Source organism: Megalobrama amblycephala, linkage group LG9, assembly GCF_018812025.1.
Source record: "Megalobrama amblycephala isolate DHTTF-2021 linkage group LG9, ASM1881202v1, whole genome shotgun sequence".
Lineage (NCBI taxonomy): Eukaryota > Metazoa > Chordata > Actinopteri > Cypriniformes > Xenocyprididae > Megalobrama > Megalobrama amblycephala.
The window spans coordinates 31004420-31023689 of record NC_063052.1 but is presented as its reverse complement, the minus strand read 5'-3'; the positions used below and the strand labels follow the sequence as shown (position 1 = coordinate 31023689).

Sequence of the window (19270 nt, the reverse complement as noted above, 5' to 3'; positions counted from 1 at the left end):
ATTAATATTGAGCCACTGTACTCACATGAACTGATTTAAATATGTTTTTAGTACCTTTATGGATCTTGACAGAGGAAGTGACATTGCTCCCTATGGAGGCCTCACGGAGCCATCGGATTTCAACTAAAATATCTTAAATTGTGTTCCAAAGATGAACGAAGGTCTTACGGGTGTGAAACGACATGAAGGTAAGTAATAAATGACAGAACTTTCATTTTTGGGTGAACTAACCCTTTAATGTTTTTGTGAAAACTGAAAATTCTTTGATGAATAGAAGGTTTAAAAAAAACATTTATTTGAAATAAAAATCTTTTGTAACATTATAAATGCTTTTATTGTTGTTTATTATATTATCATCTTTTGACTGATTTTATACATCATTGCTACATAGTAGTGTATTTTTAAAAGCAATGCAATTGTTTAGTTTTTAATGTAACAAATGTCACAGAGATCACAACAGCCAGCTAATGAAAAGATTATTATTTTTAGTCAATAAAAATAAAATTTTCAGTGACCAATTCTTAAAATTGTACATTTGTTCCACCCACACTCTAAAAAATGCTGGGCTGTTTCAACCCAAATTTGGGTCAAATATGGCAAACCCAGCCATTGTGATAAAATTTCAAATTTAATTTTTAACCCAACGCTTGGGTTTGACACAAATTTGGGTTGAAACAACCCAGCATTTTTTTAGAATGCAGTCTGGATTTTTTTTATTTCATCCTTGCTTTGATGCATCTCAAGTTTTACTTTAGTTGAAAATCAAAGTTTGGCTATAGGGAACTCAAAGATACAGCACACCAATTCCTTTAAACCAATTCAAATAAATGCTGAATAATAATGGCGGTAGAAAATGCCTGGCACAGGGCTAATGTAAGAGTCTCTAACATCACCAAGACATCTGTGTGTGAGTGACTGTGTGTGTGCACGCATTTTTGTGATTTATGAGGACACAGCTTTGTATAATGACATGGGTGTTACACTGGTATTACGATGTAAACATGAAATATGAGGACATTTCATGAGTCCTCATATTTAAAATAGCTTTACTAAACAATGTTTTATTAAAAATGTAAAAATGCAGAAAGTTTTCTGTGATGGGTAGGTTTAGGGGTAGTGTAGAGGGAGAGAATGTACAGTTTGTACAGTATAAAAACCATTACGCCTATGGAATGTCCTCACTAAGATAGCAAAACAAACCTGTGTGTGTGAGAGAGAGAGAGAGAATGTAAAGCTGCACAAGGTTGCAGTTGTGCATGAATGCTTTTGCTCAAATCAGCATTTTCTGATGGTGTTTTATCACCGACCACCCCTCTCTCTTTCTCCTTCAAGGTTCAAATGTACATCTGTCCAGCAGAGCACACACACACCATCACACACACACACATTATAAAGCAGAACATTGTAAAAATAAGCTGAATGAAGCCCAGACGCTCATATGACACGACACAGAAAAACATTAACACTCATTAACACTTGCATGCAGGAGCATCTGTCATATTACACAAAGCCTTCTCACACACTTTCTAGTCATCAAACATGTTTCACAGTTTCCACAGAATATTAAGCAGCACAACTGTTTTCAACACAGATAATAATCAGAAGTGTTTATTGAGCGGCAAATCAGCATATTAGAATGATTTCTGAAGGATCATGTGACACTGAAGACTGAAGTAATGATCAGCTTTGATCACAGGAAAAAAATACATTTTAAAGGGGTCCTTGATTATGATTTCACTTTTTTAACTTTAGTTAGTGTGTAATGTTTGAGCATAAACAACATCTGCAAAGTTACAACGCTCAAAGTTCAATGCAAAGGGAGATATTTTCTTTTACAGAAATCGCTTTTTAAGGACTACAATAAACGGTTGGTAGGGACTACAACGAGCTTTTTCCCGGGTTGGTGACATCACAAACTTTAAAAATTTACATCTACCCCGCCCCCAAGAACACATAACAAAGGGGGTGAGGCCATGTTGGGCTGCTTTAGAGAAGAGTCATTTTACACCGGACTGCTTCACAAACGAGGGTCAATTCAATGCTGGATTTGCACAAAAGATTAACATGACAGCACATGCTAGTCGATGAGTTGAATCAACTTCTTCCTGAGTCTCTCCATCAGTGTCGACTCCGGTTTGAACAATGTAAGGCTGAACACCGTTACTGACAATCCTCATTTTGGCTGCGGGAGATTCTCCAGCTTTGTTGTTGTTGAGCTGTTAAAGCTCCGCCCTCTTCTGGAAAGTGGGCGGGAGCAGCAGCTCATTTGCATTTAAAGGGACACACACAAAAACGGCGTGTTTTTGCTCACACCCAAATAGGGGCAAATTTGACAAGCTATAATAAATGATTTGTGGGGTATTTTGAGCTGAAACTTCACAGACACATTCTGGGGACACCAGAGACTTATTTTACATCTTGTAAAAGGGGCACTGCAGTTCACCTTTAAAATATATTCAAATAGAAAAAAATATTTCTTAATATTACTGTTTTAACTGTATTTTTACAGCCTTAGTGAGCATAAGAGACTTATAAGAGACAGGGCTGCTCACGGACAAGTGCATATACGCAGGGCTGCATATACAGACAACAAACTAACTCATTCTAAGCGGTCACTGGTAACCATCACATAACTGCATCTCTCTTCCAGACGACTCTCAGCTGGAATGAAACCAGAAAAGACACTTCAGATTTTTATTAAAAACAAACCCATGGAGGAAAAGCAGCGACTGTTAAACTTGTCCAGCAGTGGAGGGGAAATCTGAATCTGAAAACAAACCTGATGTTGCAATATGAAACAAAATGTGATATAAAACACAGCACTATCCACTGGGACGCTCGATAGAAAGCCAACAGTCACAGACAAATAAATCCTTTGTCAAAGGGAGAAAAATAAATAAACTTTTAAAGAAATAAAGCAAAATACAGTTTATGGCTGGAGAAATATTTATGGATTTTGCAAAAAAAGATAATTATAAAATAGTTTTAGAAATCGGAGTGGATGAGCCAAATCTTATGTTGCAATATGAAACTCAATGTGATAAGAAAAAGAAAGCCCTGTCCGCTGGGAAGCACAACCGCTCGCCAAAATCCGAAGAAAGATTTTAATGTCTGCACGAACAATTGAGCTTTCCATAATGACAAAAAGGGCTCGACATTAACACCCGCCAACTTGCCAAATGCGGGTGTATTTCAGAAGTTGCGTTTAACGCAGGCACTGCTACGAGCCACTTTGGCTAGTTGAATTTTACATATAATTTATACATTTTTCAATTGTAGTCTTTTAAAAAGGCATTTGAAATAATAAACTAAGTGCAATGTAGCGTCAAAAATATTGTTTTTTCATTACATACTGATACTAAAATATCTGAAACGCTTCCAATACTCATTTTCCACAGAATAGACACGCGATACCAGCTGCGCTTTCTCTCTCTCTCCTCTCTCCGACAGCGAGTTGACACACACACCCGCCTCCCCTCACTCACTCACTTCATTTGCTCTGGATGAATATTGTTGGTGTTCCTGGGCTTGAATTTCAGTGTGGGATTGTGCGTATTGCAAATAATTTTACTCATTCCTGCAGATTTTCTGCACGCACCCAAAGTGCGGCACATAAAGCCGCCTCTCAGTACTAAATTGAGTTCTTTTTCACTGCTTATTGTGCTTAAACAGTCAAATACACACAAAATAATGTCAAAATGCTGGTTTTGGTGAGTATTCACGTAAACACAGTCAATTATATTTTAAATGAATGTAAACAGTTGAGAAAGAAAACGCATGTGTAACAGAATAATGGATCCGTGCGTCAGGTCTTAAAGTGACAGCAGCCTAATATACCTGCTGCAAAATTATGAGATAATATTAAAAATATCTATATAGCAGTTTTTCTTGCTTAAATTTAAATGTCAAGCCCTGATCACAAATGAGATCTCTCATTTTGCTCTACTGTTTCTCAGAGGCAGCAATGAGATTACCACTTTTTCTCCTGACAGCAGACACTAGTCGCTTGTTTCATCTAGAGTTACAGAAGAAAGCTTTTAAAATTAGCTCAAATTTGCCAAAAGATGGCAAAGTCAGAGGTTTCAATATGAACTCAAACATTTCTTACCACATTCTTCCTTTTATAGCTCTATGCTCTTACATTATGACATCGCTCTCTAGAAACTTGATTCTCATTGGTCATATATTACTGAATGATGACGTTGTCAGGGAATAATTGATGTATAATTGATGTCTTATTCTGTTCTGTTTCTTTATGGTTTCTACAAGTGAGCTAATTCCAAAAATGTCCATTAAAATTAGCATTTAAAGCCCTTGTTTTTACTTATTTATTTGTAAAATAAATACAGAATGACAAATCCTATATCACACTGTCTCTATTTTGCTTCCAGTGACCATATCACTGAACTTTATCCAGTAAATATAAACGATCATCTCATTTGCACCTTTTTAACCTAAGATAGTTTAGAGAAAATGTCAGCTACAAAGTTGATATATTTGACTGCCGTTGAAAATACTTTTAATCAAGCGTTAAATTGATAAAAAGTGACCGTAAAAATGTTTATAATGTTGCAAAAGAAATTGATATATGCTGTTGTTTAAACTTTCTATTTATTAAAGAATCTTGAAAAAATGCATCATGGTTTCAACAGAAATATAACCGTTTTCAACATTGATAATAATCAGAAATATTTTTTAGCAGCAAATCAGCATATTAGAATGATTTCTGATAGATCATGTGACACTGAAGACTGGAGTAATGATGCTGAAAATTCAGCTTTGATCACAGGAATAAATTACATTTTAAAATATATTCAAAAAGAAAACAGTTGTTTATATTATATATAACTCTTTTTTTTTAACTGTACTACTCTCAAAAACATTAAAAAATCTTATCAACCCAAAACTTTTGAATGATCTCCATTAATTCAAGAAAAATCTCTCAGAGATATAACTTTTCCCTGCATGGGAACAAATCTCTGTTATAGTGCAAAATGGCAGAATGTCTCAGTGAACGCAGAGCTTGTGATCGAGAGTTTCCACAATTCTCTGGAAACAAGGTCAAATTTAACATGCTTTAGACGGCTTGCAGTTTTCAGTTCAGCTTCACACCAGAGCTCAGATATCACACGCCTTTACTCTTTCCTTCACACACACACACAGCTCACTCTCCACAGCTTGATGACAGTCCTTGCACAATACAAAAAAATCATTTTCTCATTTAGTATTTCAGTCGTTTTCCAGTAAAAATATCGGAACATCCTTAAGACAAGATAAATTTACCCGAGAAGCAAACGTGCGTAAGACTTTCAGAGAATCAATCCTGAATTAAGTGTTTTTGTTTTACACCACTGGTCTTATTTTAAGCATAAATCTAATAAAATATATGCTTAAAATAAGAAAACAACACTTTAGCTTTAAATATTATATTACTTTGCATGATTAGATATGTTTACTGTAAATCAAAACAGCCCTACCGATTAATAAAATGAGTTTTTTTGCAGTGCACACGACATCTCACCCCTCTTTTTTCCCTCCCGTGGTCCATCTTTCCTTCTCCTGTCACTCTTTCTCCTTTGCTGCTCTCTCTCTCTCATCCTCCTGCAGTTGCGGTAGCTGATCTCCCTCATGCTGAGACAGGATTATGAAGAGTAAGCTATGAAGACAGGATGTGTGTGTGTGTGTTTCCACACTATAACTGTGTAGGACAGTCCCACCCCTCATCACACTCAGCAGGGATACACCTACTGATGGGTGGGGAGTGTTGGGAGATTGTTGCAAAGAAGAGAAACAAGTTACGAGCTCACAAGAGAGGACCCAGTACAGAGAGACAAACGGAGAAAGAGCGAGAAACAAAAGAGCCAAGCTGGGGAGAGAGCATATGATTAGTAGACAAGGGAACGTGGATGAGAAGAGATAATTAGAGGCTCCATTAAATATGTCTGGGCCTCGTGGGAGAGGAGGAGACAAAACCGGCCATAGATGAATCTGGATCAGTGTCCAAATAAAATAACACACAAAATACAAAGTGAGCTCAAGATCTAAGCTGGTATGAGTCCCTTAACTGTTGATCATGCTGTTAATAACATTAAAGGTGCCCTAGAACTTTTTTAAAAAAATATGTAATATAAGTCTAAGGTGTCCCCTGAATGTGTCTGTGAAGTTTCAGCTCAAAATACCCCATAGATTTTTTTTAATTCATTTCTTTAACTGCCTATTTTGGGGCATCATTATAAATGAGCCGATTCAGGGCTACTGGCCCTTTAATTATCGTGCTCCACGCCCACAGAGCTCGCGCTTGCCTTGAGCAGTGCATAAACAAAGTTCACACAGCTAATATAACCCTCAAATGGATCTTTACAAAGTGTTCGTCATGCATGCGGCATGCATGCGTCGGATTATGTGAGTATTGTATACTGTTTTATTGTTTACATTTGATTCTGAATGAATTTGAGGCTGTGCTCCGTGGCTAACGGCTAATGCTACACTGTTGGAGAGATTCATAAAGAATGAAGTTGTGTTTATGCATTATACAGACTGCAAGTGTTTAAAAATGAAATAGCGACGGCTCTTGTCTCCGTGAATACAGTAAGAAACGATGGTAACTTTAACCACATTTAACAGTACATTAGCAACATGCTAACGAAACATTTAGAAAGACAGTTTACAAATATCACTAAAAATATCATGATATCATGGATCATGTCAGTTATTATTGCTCCATCTGCCATTTTTCGCTATTGTTCTTGCTTGCTTACATAATCTGATGATTCGGCTGTGCTGCTCCAGACGTTACTGCCTGCCCTTGTCTAATGCCTTTCATAATGTTGGAAACGTGGGCTGGCATATGCAAATATTGGGGGCGTACACCCCGACTGTTACGTAACAGTCGGTGTTATGTTGAGATTTGCCTGTTCTTCGGAGGTCTTTTAAAAAAATGAGATTTATATAAGAAGGAGGAAACAGTGGAGTTTGAGACTCACTGTATGTCATTTCCATGTACTGAACTCTTGTTATTTAACTATGCCAAGATAAATTAAATTTTTCATTCAAGGGCACCTTTAACTAGTTAGGCATTGTTGGTGAATAGTTACATTGGTAACAAATAAGTTCATACCAGATTTAGTTGGTTAAAAAATATTTTGGGTTAAATTCAATGGAAAGGAAATAAAAAGAAAAAAAACGTTGCAATGGAATCAAATGGGAATCAAAAATAAAAATTTAGATTTTTTTTTCTAAAAAAGGGACGTAAAACCAAAAAGGGGAAATAATTTACACTTACCATCAGTAAGATTTTTTTTTTTTCAAAAAAATTAATACTTTTATTTAGCAAGTATGTATTAAATTGATCAAAATTGACAGTAAAGACATCTATAATGTTTCAAAAGATTTCTATTTCAAATAAATGCTGTTTTTTAACTTTCTATTTATTAAAGAATATAAAAAATATTAAGCAGCACAACTATTTTCAAGATTGATAATAATAAAAGTTATATTTTAGGCCGTGGGATGCTACCCACGAGGCTATCGGCACCGATATAAGAAATGTTTCTTGAGCAGCAAATCAGCATATTAGAATGATTTCTGAAGGATCATGTGACACTGACGCACATCCTGATATTGCTGAGTTAGATGCGTTCCTGGGTCAACATATTTTGTTGATCCTGGAACAACATTCCAGTCTGAAAATTTAGTCTTAACCCTGTTCCTACCCCTAAACCTAACCCTACCCATAAGTTATCACAAAAATCAGAGGGAAATGATAGATGAATAACACTGATGTAGAAGCACCAATTCATGATTTTAAGCCTAAACTTGACATAATCTGTAAACTTGTCCCTCAAATCTGATTGGTTGATTTGAATGTTGTTCCAGGATCAACAAAGATGTTGACCCAGGAACATGTTGAACTCAGCAAAATCAAGTTATGCGACACTGACGACTGGAGTAATGATGAAAACATTTTAAAATCTTACAGATCTCAACATTTTGAACAGTAGTGTAACTCTGTAAAGTACTTTTTAATGGATCAAAACTCCTTACATTGGATTTACACATAAATTAATCCGCCAATAAAAGTAGTCTCAGGGCAATTTACACAACTTTTAAGACTAAATAATAAACTTTTTTTCTTTGCTTTTCACGTATGTAGTCACATTTCTACTTTTAAACTCTCCGCTGCTTTAAGCCATTACTGCATTACTGTAGAATCAATTTTCCTTTGTTTTCACAAGCTAAAATTAATCTGCATTAATTGACAGCCACAGATGTTGTCAAAAGCTTAATTTGTATTTAACCTGAAACATTCCTTTAATTGGATTTCATCTAGACAAGTTAATGTCATTTTAAGCCAGCCATATAGTCATTATTGTTGGGTTAAATAAAACTGCCCAGCAAGCATTTTGTCTATTTTTGTCTATTTTCAACCCAACTTGGATTGTTTTTAACCCAGCATTTTTAGAGTGTATGTTTACACAACAACAATGTACTAAAAACGGAAAAGTTTTTCAAAACTTGTCAAAACGATCCATTGATAAAACGAAAGCATTGATAAAATCGCTGTATTCTGCTGTCAGGCCAGTAGTCGGCGATGTCACATTGTAAAGAAACATACACCCTTATAGACTGAACATGTAATATGCATGCGCATGACGTCACCACTTTCACAAAATACAGTTTTTGTAGTTTACACAGAGACAGTAATGGTATCATTTTTAAAAACGTACACTTTGAATCCCGATTTCAAAAGTTTGTGTTTTCAAGCCCGTGTAGACAGCCCCTAAAAACCATATAAAACAAGCCACCATGTAAAGCTGGTGTTAACTGGATTTACAAACAGGAGTCGACGCAGAACATAAAAGAGTTCTGTAAATCCTCACATGGTGTACAATTGGTTTATCTGGCAGTATATCAGATCCTAACAGGCATGCGGTCAGGTGAGGCAGAGAGGCAGGACAGGCAGGTGAGCGGTGCTGCGTTCACCTCGGGAGTGTGCAGAGGTCACCCGTGTACATCTGTTAAAAAAGTGCCCTATCCTCGGTAACCCTTAAACAACCTTGCAGAGACACATCTGTGATCTCATCTCCACTGCAGTCCTCATTACGACCCTGAGTATCTGCAATTTAGCTATCAATTTCCATTAGTGTCTCATTGCCTATCTCTCTCTCTCTCTCTTCCACAAAAGATGCAAACTAGGGGTGGGAATAGTTGACTAGCTGTACAAGAAGGTCAACTAGTGAGTCTATATAGATATTTTTACTTTGTTTTTAGCTTTAACATTTAGCAACGGTGCTTTAAAGGGGATGAATTTCAAGATGCAACTTTTCAGTGAGGGTTTTAGTGCTTTTTTACAACCAGAATGCTGGAACCCTTTCTGAGAAGCTGAATCTCTAAATTCAGTTCAATTCAATTCAATTCAATTCAGTTGAGCTTTATTGGCATGACTGTGGAATGGCACAATGTTGCCAAAGCAATAAACATGTAACAGGTTATACAGGTATAGATAGATAGATAATAAATAAATAAATAAATAAATAAATAAATAAATAAAAGGAAGAAAAGAAAATGTGTATATATTATATATATATATATATATATATATATATATATATTTATATACATATATACACACACTACCGTTCAAAAGTTTGGGGTCAGTAAGATTTTTTTATGTTTTAAAAGAAGTATCTTCTGCTCACCAAGGCTACATTTATTTGATTAAAAATACAAACAAAAACAGTAATATTGTGAAATATTATTCCAATTTAAAACAGCTGTTTTCTATGTCAATATACAGTAAAGTGTAATTTGTTCCTGTGATCAAGGATCATTACTCCAGTCTTCAGTGTCACATGATCCTTCAGAAATCAATCTAATATGATGATTTGATGCTCAAGAAACATTTCTGATTATTATCAATGTTGAAAACTGTTATTTACATTTTTATTTCATGATGCTATGATGAATAGAAAGTTCAAAAGAACAGCATTTATTTAAAATAGAATATTTTCTAACATTATAATTGTTTTACTGTAACTTTTGATCAGTTTAACTCATCTGTGATGAATAAAAGTATTGATTAATTTTATTTCTATCCCCCAAAAATAAAATTAAAATTCTTACTGACCCCAAACTTTTGAACGGTAGTGTTTAATGTTACAAAAGATTTAGATTTCAGACAAATGCTGTTCTTTTGAACTTTCTATTCATCATAGCATCATGAAATAAAAATGTAAATAACTGTTTTCAACATTGATAATAATCAGAAATGTTTCTTGAGCATCAAATCATCATATTAGATTGATTTCTGAAGGATCATGTGACACTGAAGACTGGAGTAATGATGCTGAAAATTCAGCTTTGATCACAGGAATAAATTACACTTTATTGTATATTGACATAGAAAACAGCTGTTTTAAATTGGAATAATATTTCACAATATTACTGTTTTTGTCTGTTTTTGTAATCAAATAAATGCAGGCTTGGTGAGCAGAAGATACTTCTTTTAAAACATAAAAAAATCTTACTGACCCCAAACTTTTGAACGGTAGTATATATATATATATATATATATATATATATATATATATATTCATCCCTTCAAAGTGGCTCACCTCTAAATTTATCTCTAAAAGCTGTGTAAAAGCTTTTCTCTAAAAGCTGTGTAACAAAATCACCTTTTTTTGTACACACATAAAATCCAAGAAATTTATTGTCAGACGTTGGTCTATATATTATACAGTACACACTGCAAAAATCATATTCTTAATATTTTTTGTGTTTATTTTCTTGTTAAAATATCTTATAAACAAATACATTTTTATAAATAAAGAAATACTTTGCCAGAATGTGTAACGGTGGTCTTACTAACAAGGCTGCAAATTTTGCTTAAGAAAAGTTAGGTGGGACAGGCCAAAATCATAATTTTAAAAGGATTGATTTGATCTGTTAAAATAGCTTTTCGGTTGATTTTATTTAGATAATAGTTTAACATGCTATACAAATTATAAAAAAAAAAGACGCTTACTCACAAAAGTGCCAATTTAGCACATCACCAGTACCGTTACCTGGTACACAAAAACATAACTCAGTATTGCTGTGAAAACCAGCAATACATTAAGGATTTGTGTTTATTCACAATGTTTTTCATCTTCGAGATTTGAGAAACACACTGTGATGGTTGTGGCCAAGTGCGATCTGTGTTTCTACACTGTAAGTTGTTTTGATTTCCACTCTTTCTACAACTGGAATTGTTCCTGTCTCCAGAGATCCTCTTTCTCTCTCCCTCTTTCAATCTAGGAAGAAAAGACCTGGGCCATACTGACACTAATACTTTGGATGGAGTGAAACTCACCCAAGTGTGCATGCAAGCGTGCGCGCACACACACACACACACACACACACACAAATGAAGTACACACTCATTCTCTCAGAGGAAACAGGAAAAAAAGGGTGAACAGTGAGCTTGATAAGAGTAACATGAAAGCTTGTCTGAGACACGCCTGAAAGAACAGCAGTAAAGAGCTAATATCTGAGGGAAGTGTGTGTGTGTGTGTGTGTGTGTGTGTGTGTGTGTGTGTGTGTGTGTGTGTGTGTGTGTGTGTGTGTGTGTGTGTGTGTGTGTGTGCGTGTGTGCGAAGTTCAGGGTCAAGTCTACAACACAGCCTTTCTGTCAACTGCATTTATGAAAGAATGACAGCAGCAACAGAGAGAAAATAAAGAGAAAACAAGAGAACAAGAAAGAGAAATTAGATTTTTACATTGTCTAAAGACAATAGGTGCTTGTTAGATGGTTTCCTACTGATTGAACACAAACCTCCAAGTTTCTATGGCATCTATTGTGAAATATTATAACAATTTAAATACTTTTGAGTAAAATGTTATTTTCTTTCAGGGATTTTTGATGAATAGAAAGTAAAAAACAACTTTTATTTCAAAAGCTTTTGTTTCCAATGTCTCTACTGTCACTTTTGATCAATTTAATGTGTCCTTGCTTTAAAAAGTATTTTTTCCAAAAAAATAAAAAAAATAAAACAAATTGTATGTACAGTAGTAACAGTAATATTGAAAGTAATATTTCTGCATGTACTGTAACTCATTTGAAAGTTGATTCAGATAAAAGCATCTGCTAAACAAATAAATATAAATGTAATAGTAAAATTAAATAATTGACATGGAAAGAGTAAAGCTCACCAAACAAGTCTTAAGGGCCTAGTAAGTTCACCAAAAAATGGAACACAAAAGATGATATTTTGAAAAATATCTCAGTGTTTTTTGTACATACAATTAAAGTTAATGGGAACATGAAAATATTTAATGAACTGTCCCTTTAAATGCGCCTTTAAATACAGACAAATTTATCTTAATAAGGTAATAATTTTAATAACAATTCATCTTGATAAAGACAGACTTATTTTTTGTTGTTTTATATAAAGCTAATTCATTTTTTTTTTTTTTTTTTTTTTACAATTTACATAAATTAGTTACTTAATAATTTATATAAAGATTATATAGATACTACTGACTTACACAAACATTAAAGTCACCATGAACTGGAAGTTGCAAGCTGCAAAGACATTTTTAGTTGCCTCTCGTGAAATTTGATTGCATATGCGAGTGAAAAACTCAAATTGGGGATGTTTTCAAACGATGTGGTTTTGTCAGATTCAGTTCACTTCTGGGACAAATTTTGTCCCGACAGAAATTCTACGTAAAACCCACATATCATCATGACTGGCATATGATCTTAGTGGTTCACTTGCAGTCCCTCACACACACATAAGTTCGACATATGGCCATACGTGACTTGGGTGCAGTGTGTGCCAGCAATCTGTGACACTTGTGTGTGTGTGAGAGAGAGAGAGAGAGAGAGAGAGAGAGAGACTGTCACACAGAGAACAGACCACAATGAATGTGCACAATGATACTGACAGCCAAAAGAGGGCATGCCTCTCTCTCCCTCACTTTTTCCATCTGTTTGTGTCAGAGGGAATCTAGCTATCTGTTTCTCCAAAAACAAAAAAAAAAGGAAAACAGCACTAGATGTTAAATCTTACAAGAAAGAGTTAAACTGTAGTGAAGTGTAATTTATGCACAATTAAAAACCGTTTCCACTGATCACTTTATGATACAGATGACACGGTTAAGATGTCCATGGATCTCAGACAGACTCTGATTCACACTAGCAGAGAGCTCACTTTAAAACCAAAGGAAATGTTAAATGCATATACAATACACGTCCAGACAGATTGGTTAGGACAGCAAAAGAAGCCCACAGAGAAATAGAAACAGACAGCATTAAGACACGAGAAACCACAGCCTGCTATAATGTGTCAGAGAGAGAGAGAGAGAGAGAGGCTGGCCTAATAAGTTGGCTTAAGAAAATTCCACCAAATAGAATGAACATACCAGAAAAAGAAAATCATCGCCCATGCTCACAAATAATATCACATCTATATAATTGACTATTTATCACATTTTTGAAACTGTCTGGTAGTTTTTGTAATGCCACATTACAAAAAATGGTAATTAAAAAGGATGGAAAAGGAAATAAACTGTGATCTAAAATACATACTATGCCTTTTAAATTCATATAAATTTTAACCCAAAAATTATCAAATACCAATATATTGTATATTGTTAATTCTATTATATATATATATATATATATATATATATAATTGAGACATAATATACCCAAAAATTATTCATACACTGGACTACCAGTAAAATTGATAAAAATTTGCAACCAAAAATTATTCAGACACTTTGACCTGACCATGTTTTGCTTAAGTGTTATCTGACATAATTAAGATACATTTTTTTCTGACACAGTTTAACTCTGAGATCTTGTCATATTTTATTACCATTTTTAAACTATAGTGAATAAAAACGGGTGAAATTTAAATTTATAGTGAATTTAAACCGGGTGAAAAATCGTCCCATTACCCACGGCACAAAAATCGTCTACTCCATGTGACAAACAAATAATGTGTGATTTTTAACAGTATTTTTATTTATTGAAATTAATTTTAATTACATAGCATATTACATTTAATTACATACTAATATTATGCATTATTATGCATTGTAAATTATGCAAAATTACAGCATTTAAATGGTTCACCTTTTCGTATGTTCTCCTTGCTGTCAGTGTCTCTAGTCAACGACTAGTTATTCGATCGCGGATGGTTTCATTATCTTGCGCGGATATAAAAGTATAAGAGGATAAAAATAATAAAAGCATAAATGTGTCTCCAAATATACTTGGGCGGCTGTTATTTTTATATATATATATATATATATATATATATATATATATATATATATATATATATATATATATACACACACACACATACACATATACAGTTTTGTCTATATATATATATATATATACAGCTCTGGAAAAAATTAAGAGACCACTTAACATTGATTTCTGAACTTGGAGTGGTCTCTTAATTTTTTCCAGAGCTGTATATATATATATATATATGTTTGTGAAACTGCTTGCAGTCTGATCCAACACTGAGTCATGAAAGGGATGTTTGAAAATTTTGGCCATTATCACTTAGTATTAGTTTAGTCATCACTCTCGAGTGAAAAGTCAAGTTGAGAGTGTTGCATTATAGGATACAATATTCCACACAGTGTGTTCTGGTTGTACTGTATGCTGCACGTTTGGCAACTTGAGGATGTCACACTGTGCACAGTGTACATGCGGCAAACTGTAAAAACAGAATAAGTAGTATGGCAGTGTGCCATTCAGAACATGCCATTGACTGTAGAGTCTTGAAATGACCCTTAACCGCTGATCTTTCCGCCTACAGTGTTTGAGAGAGCACTACACATGTACCCTCTCACTGACAGGTGGGAACTGAAAGCATATCAAGCCTGTACATTTATGTTGATTTGGAAATTCACATTCATGACAGCAGAGGTAAAAAGTACACTATCCAACTAGATTTTTAGAAAAGAGTTGTGCTTGCCATACAAAACTTGCCACCATGATGCTAAGATGTTCAAGGTGGTTGCCAGGAAGGTGATAAGCAGTTGTTAGGGTGTTCTGAGTGGTTGCTAGAGCGTTGCTAGGTGGTCGAAGTCAAAACAACTCACAAACGTTTCTATGACATTCTGGTCTCTACTCCAGTGCAAGTTCTCACTCGATTTATCATGCACAAAATCCCTTAAAATCAAGCATAATTAATAGTTTTTAGGTGACTAGTTTGCCATATTTGTCTCAATGCAGATTACAACAACAAAAACCCTGTTCCATGTAAGCATTGTGCACAACAGCATGATTTTTTAACTACTGAACAACCACAAATTACTCTGGAATGACTTTACTGGAACACTAATACTTTTCCGTTTAAAAGAACCTACACTAAAGTAAGATAGCTGGAAAAATAATTATTTTTGGCAACCTCTGGGACATGCAGGCACATATGAAAATAAACCACTCCATGTGAGAGCAGCAGCGCCACGACAGGGTTTATTTTCCTGAGCTGCGCTGCCTGTCATAGTTCATTCCTCACATGGGGAATGCTGGAAAGTGGGAATATTATATTTTGAATATTAAATTGGGGCATGGTGCATCATACATATGAGTGAATTGGTTATGCAATGCCTATGATTTATGCAATGCCCAACTTTTGTTGTTCCTGGAATAATATTCCTGTAATAAGTCCTTCAGTAACACTATCCCCAAACATTACCTCAATCATTAAAAACTTCATACAATCAGACAGAAATTATAGGTTGATAAGAACATTATTTAAGTTCAAAGACATCCCTAAACATGATCCTAAAATTTGCTTTGCTGATAGGAAAGAAAATGTCATTGTCATTTTTTAAACGGAAAGCTGGTTTGTCTGAAACAGCTGACACTATCTGCACATTAAACTGATATGTATTGGAAAAAATTAATCATAAATAATAAACTTGAGTATTTCCAGATATTTAGCGTACAACTAGACAATCAGTTGCATATTTCTAAACAATCATACTCTGCGTGTCTCTGTGTGAATGAGCGGTGCAGTTTTGTCTAATACACACAAACACGTATGACGCTCGCAGTGCTTTCAACCTCTGCCGTCGCACTATATGAGGACATGAACACATGAACTTAATCTCCAGAGCTGCTCTGAAAGTCACTTTTTAATTTAATCAATTTCATTTGACAAAACTATTGCCACAAAGAAACTCAGCAAAAAATAGCAAAAGGTACTTTAAATTTGTATTCAATTATAAAACAGAATCCAGGAAAAGAAAAACAAGTACATTTGAGAAAAAATAAAACTGATTTCAAAAGTTTACTGGCAAACAAACAAGTTATGTTCACATTCATTCTCAAGTCTAACAAACGTGGAATTAATTAACGGTTTGAAATGAATAATGTGAAGGATGTAGATATTGAATGATATGGAAGAAATATATTATAATCAGGGCTTGACATTAACACCTGCCAAATGCGGGTGTGTTTCTGCAGTGTCGTGTAACGCAGTCACTCCTAATAGCCACTTTGGGGGGTTGAATTTTTTATTTAATATATATATTTTTTCAGTTTTAGTCTTTTAAAAAGACATCTGAAATAATAACCAAGTTAAATGCAGTGCTGTCAAAAATATTGATTTTTCCGATACATATTGATACTGAAATATCTGAAACGCTTCCAATACTCATTTTCCACAGAATACGCAATACCAACTGCTCTTTCTTATTCTCTTCTTATTATTATTCTCTTTCTTATTCTCACTCCGGATGAATATTGTTGGTGCTACAGGGTTGGATTTTAGCGTAGTACTGCACAGATTGCGCACAATCTTACTCATTCCCGCAGATTTTCTGCTCACACCCAAAGTGCGGCACATAAAGCCACCTCTCAGAACTAAATTGAGTTCTTTTTCACTGCTTATTGCACTTAAACAGTCAAATACACACAAAATAATGTCAAAATGCCGGTCTCTGAGAGTATTCGTGTCAACACAGTCATTTATGTTTAAAGTGAATGTAAACAGTTTAGAATGAAAACACATGTGTAACAGAATAATGGATCAGTGCGTCAGGTCTTAAAGTGACAGCAGCCTAATATACCTGCTGCCAAATTATGAGATAATACTAAAAATATCTATATAGCAGTTTTTCCCCATGGTATTGATGTCAAAATTGTGGCTAGTAAAAATGCTGAGAGGCTAGTAACTTTGGAAAACCACTAACCACAGTGGCTGGTAAGCAAAAAAGTTCATGTCAAGCCCTGATTATGATCATATTTTTTGGTCATATCGCCCAGCTCAAGCTGATAGTACAATAAGAGACTGGAAAAAAACTAGAATAATTACACAGTCAAGTCAAGACACATTTATTTGTATAGCACTTTTCACAATGCACATTGTTTCAAAGCAGCTTTACAGAAAATTGTGATGTTAATGTTTAGAATATCTTAAAGACTTACAGTTACATTTAGCAGATTATAGCTGGGTAATAGTATATTTTACATTATGCGACAATACAAGCAATCAAGCAGTTTAGATATGATATTAGCTTATGCAAGTATAATGTATGTGGCTAAAACAGAACATACTTTTATATCCAACTTTATATAAAGAGCAGGGCGATAATATAGCTAAAAAATAATCAAGTAGTTTTTGTTATACAGTATATATAATATTTATGAGTGAAATGTATGTATGCAGATAAAGTTGGATATAATATATATCCAACTGTATATACAGAGCTGTTTGATAATACAGTTTAAATACAGAAGATGCAGCATGTTGTGTATGCAATGTGTGATGTGATAGTAGGATGCTGCTTGATCTCAGAGCCCTACTGGAACTGAACACACACCGTCAGCCAATCAGATCATCCGATCTCCTCCAGCCTTCCATCAAGGGTTGCACTCTCAAGGTCAGCTGACTTGCGCTTTCTCACTCACACACACACACTTACTCTTTCATTCTCATACATGAACACACTCTCTCACTCCATCTTTCACACACTTCTCTCCCATCCCCCCGACTTGAAGCGAACGGATCGCTCACATCTGCTTTAACAAGTGCTTTTATTTAGCACACGTTTGTAGCAAAGCACTCAAATCAAATGCAGTAACACTGACCTGCCTGACCACACACAGACACACACACACACACACACACACACACACACACACACATATATATATATATATATATCATAGTTTGCATAGTCATAGTTTGCAAGACAAATTTGATTTGTTTATTATTATGATACTGCGATTTTTGATGTAAGACAGAAACACCTCTATCTGTGCGTGAGATCAGTGTGATATCTGCAGCACGCAGCTGTCACCATGGTAACCACTCTTGAGAGAAAGAGAGAGAGAGAGAGAGAGGGGAAGAGAGACATAGACAGAATAATTACACAATTAAACAATTAAAGAAGCAGCTAAAACGTTCTCCAGCGGACGCTGGTACTGCAGCTCCATCCGTCCCACAGTTAAAAGGAACAATGAGTGAAACGGTGACCTTTGACATGAACATCGCTCTGCCGAGCAGCTTCTGCTCTCTTCCCATCTCCTGCCACCTCTCCAGGGTGGAAGAAATAAGAGTTCACTACTCGATATCACCGGCAGCACACAATTTCGCTCAAGAGGCCTTGCTACTGTGAGTTTAAACACACAGACACCAATATACACACACCTGATTCATTTGTGTTACAAAATCCATCACTATATCTGAACTCTCACTTTCTATCTCCAGTTTTACTATGTATATATGCCAGAGTAGGGTGTATTTTGTATCGGTGTCCAAGTCTATCATTAACAAAATTCAGATGAAAAAAAAATAAAAAAATTGTTTACATTTTTTTGCTTTACAGTTTACATCTTGCTGTCTTAGATACCACCAGGGCTTTAACAGTAACTTTTTGCTCACCAGCCACTGCGGTTAGTGGTTTTCCAAAGTTACTAGCCTCTCAGCATTTTCACTGGCCACAATTTTGACATCAATACCACGAGGAAAAACTGCTATATAGATATTGTTAATATTATCTCATAATTTGGCAGCAGGTTTATTAGGCTGCTGTCACTTTAAGACCTGACGCACAGATTCATTATACTGTTACACATGTTTTCTTTCTAAACTGTTTACGTTCACTTTAAACATAAATGACTGTGTTGACATGAATACTCTCAGAGACCGGCATTTTGACATTATTTTGAGTGTATTTGACTGTTTAAGTGCAATAAGCAGCGAAAAAGAACTCAACTTAGTTCTGAGAGGTGGCTTTATGTGCC

The 19270-nt window shown here is 34.9% G+C and overlaps 1 protein-coding gene across 4 annotated transcripts in view; it reads right to left on the bottom strand.

Annotated features, from left to right (window-relative positions):
• Nucleotides 1–19270, bottom strand: part of nrg2b (neuregulin 2b) — a 90345-nt gene that overhangs the window by 54656 nt on the left and 16419 nt on the right. Inside the window, exon 1 of one of the 4 annotated variants that reach the window (XM_048202773.1) lies at nt 5522–5706. The exons of the other annotated variants lie outside the window; for them this stretch is intronic. Within the exon in view, the coding sequence (XP_048058730.1) occupies nt 5522–5630 (109 nt within the window). The 5' untranslated portion in view covers nt 5631–5706. Of the gene's footprint in view, nt 1–5521; nt 5707–19270 lie in introns of those variants that run through there. 4 annotated transcript variants of the gene reach the window in all.